This window comes from Chiloscyllium plagiosum, chromosome 5 (genome assembly GCF_004010195.1).
Source record: "Chiloscyllium plagiosum isolate BGI_BamShark_2017 chromosome 5, ASM401019v2, whole genome shotgun sequence".
Lineage (NCBI taxonomy): Eukaryota > Metazoa > Chordata > Chondrichthyes > Orectolobiformes > Hemiscylliidae > Chiloscyllium > Chiloscyllium plagiosum.
The window spans coordinates 123,487,623-123,497,153 of record NC_057714.1 but is presented as its reverse complement, the minus strand read 5'-3'; the positions used below and the strand labels follow the sequence as shown (position 1 = coordinate 123,497,153).

The 9,531-nt window shown below is 48.1% G+C and overlaps 1 protein-coding gene across 3 annotated transcripts in view; it reads left to right on the top strand.

Moving 5' to 3' along the window:
• The first annotated feature begins 4,420 nt into the window (after positions 1-4,420).
• Positions 4,421-9,531, top strand: part of vps28 (VPS28 subunit of ESCRT-I) — a 39,300-nt gene continuing 34,189 nt past the window's right edge. For 2 of the 3 annotated variants that reach the window (XM_043690980.1, XM_043690978.1), the window contains exon 1: positions 4,421-4,493. In XM_043690980.1, coding sequence (XP_043546915.1) covers positions 4,436-4,493 — 58 coding nt within the window. In that variant the 5' untranslated portion in view covers positions 4,421-4,435. Of the gene's footprint in view, positions 4,494-9,357; positions 9,363-9,531 lie in introns of those variants that run through there. The other variant, XM_043690979.1, reaches the window with a different exon arrangement.

Below are 9,531 nucleotides of genomic sequence, written 5' to 3'. Positions count from 1 at the left end.
GATAAGACTATAAAAGCAGAATTAGGCCATTTGGCCCATCAAGCCTGTTCTGCCATTCAATCAGGGCTGATATGGTTCTCAACCCCATTCTCCTGCCTTCTCCCCATAACCCTTGATCCCCTTATAACCAAGAACCTATCTATCTGTCTTAAACACACTCAATGACTTGGCCTCACAGCCCTCTGCAGCAAGAAGTTCCACAGATTTAACACCCTCTGGCTGAAGAAATTCCTCATCATCTTGGTTCTAAAGGGTCGTCCCTTTCATCTGAGGCTGTGCCCCCAGGTCCTGGTCTCACCTACTGTTGAAATATATTCTCCACATCCACTCTACCAAGGCCTTATTCTGCAAGGTCCAGTAAGATTTCCCCACCCCCCATCCTCCCAGAGCCCTCAATTGCTCCCCATGTGACAAACCCTTCATCCCCAGGATCATTCTTCCAAACCTCCACTGGACGCCCTCCAACACCAGCACATCCTTCCTTCAGCAGAGTGCTCAAAGCTGCTCGCAATGTTCCAAATGCTGTCTGACCAGAGCCTTATATGGCCTCAGCAATATACAAAACATCGCTGTTTTTATTTTCTAGCCCTCTCAAAATGAATGCCTTCTTAACTGCCAACTGAACCTACATGTTAACCTTAAGACTATCCTGAACTAGTCTCTTTGTGCTTCAGATTTCTGAAGCCTTTCCCTATTCAGAAAATAGTCTACACCCCTATTCTTCCAAACAAAGTGCATAACCTCATACATTCCCATATTGTTGGTTTTGTGTTTCTTCGATCCACTAGCAGAGTTGCACATTGGCAGCATGATAACTACCCTATTGAAACCCAACTGGGCATATGTTTGGGAAGCATCGCTGCAAAGCTGCATAGCGAGAAATTTTTAAAACTTTTAAGCAGTCAAGTTGTACTCCGTAGTTTCTGCAGCTTCTTGATACAGAACCCCACCGAGGGTATGCAATCAGATGGTTTCCCATTGTGGTGGTCACTTGTTCTGTTTCTGCTGATGGTCACTGCCCACTATCACACCGACCATTCCAGTGAGAGTTCAGCCCAGAGCCAGGCTGTCAATCTGAACCTTACCTCAACTTTACTCTTGCTCTTTAATTTCCTCTCACCAATTCCTGTAAAATAAGAAATAAACTATTTTAAAGACAATGGTCTTGGATTTCATAGGTTCATACAGAGCAGAAAAATCCCTTTGATCTTTCAAGTCTGCATTGACATAACTACTAATAAAATTGCACCAATCCCAATGTACTGCACTTGTCCCATATCCTTGAATGTTATGATATTTCAAGTACTCATCCAAATATTATTTTTAAAAGGTTGTAAGATGTCCAGTTTCCACTACCTTCCCAGTTAGTGCATTCCAGACTCCCACCACCCTGAGTGAAATTGTTTTTTTTTGCCCAAAACCCCTCTGAATCTCCTGTTCTTTACCCTAAAACTATGCCCCTTCGTGATTGACCCCTCAATGAAGGGGAAAGGGAAACAGCTGCTCTCTGTTCACCCTGTTCAAACCCATCATAATCTTATACACCTCAATCATGTCCCCCCTCAGTCTTCTCCTAGCCTATCCAAGCCTAGTTAGTCTCTCCTTGTAGCTCAAGTGCTCCATTCCAGGCAGCGTCCTGGTAAACCTGCACTGTACCTCCTTGTTAGTTATCCCTATATCAATTGGGACAACGTTATAGTAAATATATGGCAAGTCCAGTTGAGTTTCTGATCAATGGTAATCCCCAGGATATTGATAGTGGTGGATTCAGTAATGGTAACATCATTGATTGTCAAGGGGAGATATTAGATTGTTTCTTATTAGAGATGATCATTGCCTGGCATTTGTGTGGTGTGAACATTATTTACTACTTGTCAGCCCAAGTCTGGATATCGTCCAGATTTTGTTACATTTGAGCATGAACTGCTTCAGTAGCTGAGGTGTTCCGAATGGTGCTGAACATTGTACAATCATTGGCAAACATCCCCACTTCTGACCTTATGACGAAGGGAAGGTCATTGATGAAGCAGCTGAAGATGGTTGGGCCTAGGACACCATGCTGAGGGACTCCTGCAGAGGTGTCCTGGAGCTGAGATGACTGACATCCCAGAACCACGACCATCTTTCTATGTGTCAGGTAGACTCCAACCCGTGGAGAGTTTGCCCCCTGATACCCAGTGAGTCCAGTTTTGCCAGGGCTCCTTGATGCCACACTCGGTCAAATGCAGCCTTGATGTTAAGAGTTGTCCCTCTCACTTTATCTCTGAAATTCACTTCTTTTAACCCTGTGCTGTACCTGTCCTGAGAGGATTTAAACGAGAATGTGTCGTGAGAGCTTTGCTTTTGGTTTAAAAGAACTTTAGTCTTTATATAACCCTGTGCTGTACCTGTCCTGGGAGTGTTTGAAATGGAGGTACAGTAGCACCTCGACATACGAACAACCCCATTCACGAACAAAGCAGTTTATGAACAGGATTGTACGTAAAATTTTGCTTCAACATACGTACGAAATTCAAGGTACGAACGAAGGTACGAACGCAATAAGCCTGTGTGCGACCATGTGGTTTCATTGTTCTGCTTTGCTACGCGCTTGTTGAACGCAAAAGCTCTCGGGCTCCGTGTGATCTCATTCAGTTCGTCTTTGGCGCGTGCGCTGTGAACAGCCGTCCAAGCATTCTTACGCTATCCGGGACCAGGGATCAAACAATGGGAAAAATTGATTCAGTTCGCGAACCTGGTCCCGGAACAGATTAAGTCCGTAAGTCGAGGCGCTACTGTATAGGCAGAGCTTTACTCTGTACTTGAAACTGTTCCCAGGATCATACAGTAAAGAGGACGCTTTTCGGCCCATCAAGTCCGTTCTGCCAAACCCACTTAGTCCCACTTTCCAGCACTAGGCTCATAGCCTTGAATGTTATGACATTTCAATTGCTTAACCACATCTATTTTAAAGATTGTGAGATATCCCAACTCAACTACCACCACCAATACCCACCCACCTCCCCCCCCCCCCCCCAAACCCCAGCAATACATTCCAGACATTCTCTGGGTGATAAACCTCTCAAATCCCCACTGAACCTCCTGCCTTACACCCTAAAATTATACTCCCTTGTCATTGACCCTTCGTCTAAGGGGAACTGCTGCTTCCTATCCACCCTGTCCATGCCCCTCAGAATCTTATACACCTCTGTCAAGTCCTCCCTCAATCTTTTCTGCTCCAAAGAAAACAACCTGAGCTTATCCAGCCTCTCTTCATAGTAAATATGCTCCATCCCAGGCAACATCCTGGTGAATCTCTTCTACACCGTTTCCAGTGCAATCAGACCCCTCCTATCGTGCTGAGACCAGAACGGCACTATAGTGGGCTGCACGGTGGCACAGTGATTAACACTGCTGCCTCACAGCGCCAGAGACCCGGGTTCAGTTCCCACCTCAGGTGACTGTCTGTGTGAAGTTTGCACATTCTCCCCGTGTCTGCGTGGGTTTCCTCCGGATGCTCTGGTTTCCTTCCACAGACCAAAGATGTGCAGGTCAGGTGAATTGGCCATGCTAAGTTGCCCTGTAGTGTTAGGTGAAGGGGCAAATGTAGGGGAATTGGTCTGGGTGGTTTGCAGGTCGGTGTGGACTTGTTGGGCCGAAGGGCCTGTTTCCACACTGTAAAAAAGTAATCTCAGTATGACTTCACATTCCAGCTGTGATTTAACCAAAGTCCTGCATAGCTCCAACATAACCTCCCTGTTCTTATAATCTGTGCCATGACTGGGAAAGGCAAGTGTTCCTTGTGCCTTCTTAACCACCCCATTAACCTGCCCTGCCACCTTCAGGGATCTGTGGACAAACAGCCCAAGGTCCCTCTGAACTTGTTGGTAACATTCACAGAGTGACTCCCTGCTCCCTGTAAGATGTTTTTAGTGGTGGGTGTGGTTGTGGGAGTTAGAAAGCGTGGCTATGTCATGATTGGAGCTGAATTCTCAGAAATCCCAGTCGGTTGTGCATTTTCTGAGAATGTGGGGTTTGAGAAGACTGTGCCTCTTGTGCCTTAGCCTCTGATTTTTGCCTTGGAATGAGGGAGGGGTTCTGCGCTAGAGTTGGAGCTGGGCTGAGTTTCCCCATGTGCTGGTCTGGGGAGGCTGGTGTGACCCTGGGCTCACTGTACACAGCAGTGAGGAGAGAGTAGGGACTGAAGTGGCCAAGCGGAAGGTACACATGCTTTTGTCTGTGTGTGCTGCTGAATCTGTGATGAGGAGAGAGAGAGAGAGAGACGAGCTGATTTCTTGTCCAGCTTGATGCTGTCTGATCTTTTGGATGGTGACTGTTTGCTGTGCATTGCCTGGTCTCTGAGGCCTCCCTCTGACACCAGAGTCTAACTGCAGGATCCAACGGGGGCCCAGACCTTATCGATCGACAGGCAGCAAATTACCTTTCTCCCTCGTTCATGTCTGAAGCGAGCATCATTCTCGGTATAAAGAATCCTGTCTTCATTCACAGAGCAGGTAACACACTCACTCCTATTTCCAGTCAGGTGCTTGCCTTTTCTCTGTCAGTTCCTCCCTCACTTTTTCATTGCCCGAGCTTCGTCCTCCTGCCCCATGCCCCGTCCCTCCCTCTCTCTCTCTCTTACCTGTCCAGGTACTGATCCAGATGTGCTCCTGATGTTCGCTCCTCAAGCCACACAACAGAAAGATGAGCCAGACAGTCAGAGTGAAGGAGACTAGGCCCGAGACACAGAGGAACTGCAACCATCCAGAATCGAGTGTAATATTGGGGACAGTGACAGACATTCTCTAGACGGTCCCCAAGCAGTGTTTCCCACAGCTCCGGCCCTCCCCACCCCAAAATGTGTTAACCCTTCGTGTGCTGCTGTGCCAGTGGAAGGCTGCAAGAATGTGATCACAACTGGGACGGGAGGCAGGAGTTATTGTCTGGTCCACGTGGAAAATTGGAGGCTGTTTCTTGAAAATATTTGGAAAGCAAACAGAGGGATGAAGCCAGAGAAAGAGGCACCGCCCTAAACCAGTGGATGAAGTGTTAACCCATTCTGCTCTGTCAGGCTCCCAGTGACACGGAAAGTTGCTGGTCCAGTCCAAGAATATATCAGGAAAGGAGTGAGATTGACGAGGTGGAACAGAAAGAGCACAGGTTTCACAGAGGCTAGTTATTCATTTTACACAGGAGCTGGGTGTCATTAGCTGAGCCAGTATTTATTGCCCATCCCTAGTTGCCCCTTGAGAAGGTGGGGGTGAGCCGCCTTCTTGAACCGCTGCAGTCCACGTGCTGTTGGTTGACCCACAATGCCCTGAGGGAGGGAATTCCAGGATTTTGACCCAGTGACACTGAAGGAAGGAACAATGATATATTTCCAGGTCAGGATGGCGAGTGGCTTGGAGGGGAACTTGCAGGGGGTGGTGTTCCCATGTCTCTGTTGTCAGCCCCCTCCTCCTTGTGGTCGGATTAATGTCCAGTAGTTCCACCACAACCCACGGTGAGCACTGGAGATACAGCCAGGAGATTAGGGGTGGTGGTGGTGGGGGTGGGGGGGGGGGGGGGGGGGGGGTGAGATGTGAATGCAGGGGGCCCGCAGACCAGGGCAAGTAGCGTAGGGAGAACAGAACATATTCAAAAGCACCTAGCAGGCAGTGGTAAGAGGGAGGGAAGGTCCTGAGGCCAACAGTCCATGAGCTGATGGCACAGGGTCAATAATGTCACCTACAGGAGCGATCAGCAAAGGGTGGCACGGTGGCTCAGTGGTTAGCACTGCTGTCTCACAGCACCAGGGACCCAAGTTCAGATCCACCCTTGGGTGACTGTCTGTGTGAAGTTTGCACATTCTCCCTGTGTCTGCGTGGGTTTCCTGCGGGTGCTCCGGTTTCCTCCCACAGTCCAAAGATGTGCAGGTCAGGTGAATTGACCATGGGAAATTGCCTGTAGTGTTAGGTGCATGAGTCAGGAGTAAATATAGGGTAGGGGAATGGGTCTGGTAGGTTACTCTTCAGAGGGTTGGTGTGGACTTGTTGGGCCAAAGGGCCTCTTTCCATAGTGTAGGAAACCTGAGTGGGATTTGTGTTATAGTAGTGACCTTTCACAAGGGGTTTATGGACAGGGACCTCCCTCAGCACTGACCCTCCGACAGTGCGGCACTCCCTCAGTACTGACCCTCCGACAGTGTGGCACTCCCTCAGCACTGACCCTCTGACAGTGCGACAGTCCCTCAGTACTGATCCTCTGACAGTGCGGCACTCCATCAGTGCTCACCCTTCAACAGTGTGATGCTCCCTCGGTGCTGCCCCTCTGACAGTTCAGCACTCCCAAGACCACCTTGATGAGTGTTAAGTTAAAAATCACACAACACCAGGTTATAGTCCAACAGGTTTATTTGGAAGCACTAGCTTTCTGAGCACTGCTCCTTCATCAGGTGGTTGTGGAGTATATCTGTGTACTGTAAATCTCATGAAATGGGCCGCGAACCGACAACCTCAATTCAGAGACAACCTTCCTGTTCGCAAAAGCAGGAGACTGTTTCTCCCATCAGCAACTGAGAACTTCGAGGGCACTGTCTACTGTCCTCGATACAGACTTGATTCTGCGTTTCACCATCCAACAGTGCGGCACTCCCTCAGCACTGACCCTCCGACAGTGCGGCACTCCCTCAGCACTGACCCTCCGACAGTGCGGCACTCCCTCAGCACACACCATCTGATGGTTGGCTGATGGAGAAAGTGAAAGCGCCTGGGGTCCAGGATGTACTAGCTAGATGGGTAAAGAACTGGCTGCACATCAGGTCCCCAGCCAAGTTGATAGGGTTGTTAAGAAGGTATACGGTGTGTTAGTTTTTATTGGTAGAGGGACTGAGTTTCAGGGCAATGAGGTCATGTTGCAGCTGTACACAACTCTGGTGCGACCGCACATGGTGTACAGTTCTGGTCACCACATTACAGGAAGGATGTGGAAGCTTTGGAAAGGGTTCAGAGGAGATTTACTAGGATGTTACCTTGAATGAAGGGAAGGTCTTATGAGGAAAGGCTGACGAACATGAGGCTGTTTTCGTTAGAGAGAAGAAGGTTGAGAGGTGACTTTATTGAGACATGTAAGATAATCAGAGGGTTAGATAGGGTGGACAGTGAGAGCCTTTTTCCTCGGATGGTAATGGCTAGCACGAGGGGACATAGCTTTAAACTGAGGGGTGATAGATATAGGACAGATGTCAGAGCTGGTTTCTTGACTCAGAGAGTAACAGGGGCGTAGTAGACTCACTAACTTTACTGGCATTTAAATGGTTATTGGATAGACATATGGATGATAATGGAATAGTGTAGGTTAGATGGGCTTCAGATTGGGCCTGTACTGCGCTAGAATGTTCTGTGTTCTATGGAAGGCGTTGCCAGCGGAGATGTTGGAAGCAGGCACCATCGCATCATTTAAGATGGATTTAGACAGATATATGAATGGGCAAGGAGCAGAGGGATACAGATCCTTAGAAAATAGGCGTCAGGTTTAGGTAGAGGATCTGGATTAGTGTAAACTTGGAGGGCCGAAGGGCCTGTTCCTGTGCTGGAATTTTCTTTGTTCTTTGACGCTCTCATCTCTGCTGTTTGGCTCAAACTGGCTGAAAACTGCCCTTCCAACTGCTCACCTGACCCATCACAATGACCACTAATTCCTAAAATCCACAAGATCACAATTTGTCACCAAAATCTATTTCACACAAATTCTTCATATAATGTCCCAGACACCACCATCACCATCCCTGGATACGTCTGTCCCATCGTCAGGTGAGGGGATGGCACAGTCAGCAGGGAGTTGCCTTGTGGGTCCTCAACACTGGACTCTCCCAAACATCATGAAGTTTCCTGATATCAGGTAAAACATAGGTAAGGAAACCTCCTGCTGATTTGTTACATGCCATCCTCCCTTGGCTGATGAATCACTGCCCCCTCATGCTGAACCACACCTGATGAAGGGGCAGCGCTCCGAAAGCTTGATTGCAAATAAACCTGTTGAACTACAAGCTGGTGTTTTGTGACTTCTGACTTTATCCACATCAGTCCAAGGCCGGCACCTCCAAATCACGAACATCACTGAGAGGATGGACTGAGGGTGGCAACGGAACAAAATGTCCCTGGTTGGGGGATTTCAATGTCTGTCTCCAAGAGTGGCTTGGCAACAGCATTACTGATTGAGCTGGTCAGGTCCTCAAGGACATAGCTGCTGGAATGGGTCTGTGGCAGTTGGTGAGGGGACCATCATGAGAGAAATAAACAGACTGCTACAGACTGCAGAGATGTCCTGGAGCTGAGATGGGTGACCTCCACAACCACAACATCTTCTTATGTGTCAGGTGTGACTCCAACCAATGGAGAGACCCCTCCACCGATACCCATTGATTCCAGTTTTGCCCGGGCTCCTTGATGCCACATTCAGTCAAATGCAGCCTTGATGCCAAGGGCTGTCCCTCTCCCCTCCTCTCTGGAATTCAGCTCTTTTGTCCATGTTTGACCCAAGGCTGTAATGAGGTCAGGAGGTGAGTGACCCTGGGGGAACCCAAACTGGGCGTCACTGAGCAGGTTATTGCTGAGCAGGTGCTGCTTGGTAGCTCTGTTACTGACACCGTCCACCACTGTGATTGCTCTTACTGAGACATGTGCAGTCGGGAGGTTTGCTGAGAGTGATTCTGCCACATGTCTCACAAGAGCCCACATTGCTCAGGCTCCAGAGCCCACATTGCTCAGGCTCCAGTGAGGTTCTGACCTTGGGGTCATCTTCAGCAATTATCTCCTCAACTTGGTGATATCATACAGGTACTGGAAACAATTATGGCCCCAGCATTGGTCCCTGTCACACTCTATTTATTACAGGTTGCCAGCCTGAAAATGACCGTTCATCTGTCTTTTAGTCATTAGCCAAACCTCTCTCCATGCCAAAATGTCCAACTTGCAACACCATAGGCTCTTACCTTATTATGTAGCCTAATGTGTGGTAGTTTATCAAACACCTTTTGAAAATTCAAATATATTAGTTGTCAGAACTTACTGGGGTAACATGCTAGAAATCAAGCCCTGTTATTCCCAGAGTCACCACAAGAGTTAAAACATTTCCAAATAAGTATGCAAATCGACCTGATTTCCAACCCAAGGTTGACAGAAAGGCCAAACCAAGTTTCTCTACATCAAGAACAATTATGTATTACAATGAATAGACTCTAGCTACAGGTAAACAATTGTGAACCATCAGTATATAACTCTAACAGTTAAAATTCTAATTTCTTCACAGACTCCCCCTTTCACACACACGGACAGACACATATAGAAATCTGGATGTCAGAGATGGAGAAAAGGACAATGATCTTAGAAGGGATCTTAGAAGATGTAAAGCACGGAAACAGACCCTTCGGTCCAACCCGTCCATGCTGACCAGATATCCCAACCCAATCTAGTCCCACCTGCCAGCACCCGGCCTATATCCCTCCAAACCCATTCTATTCATATACCCATCCAAATGCCTCTTAAATGTTGCAATTGTACCAGCCTCCACCAC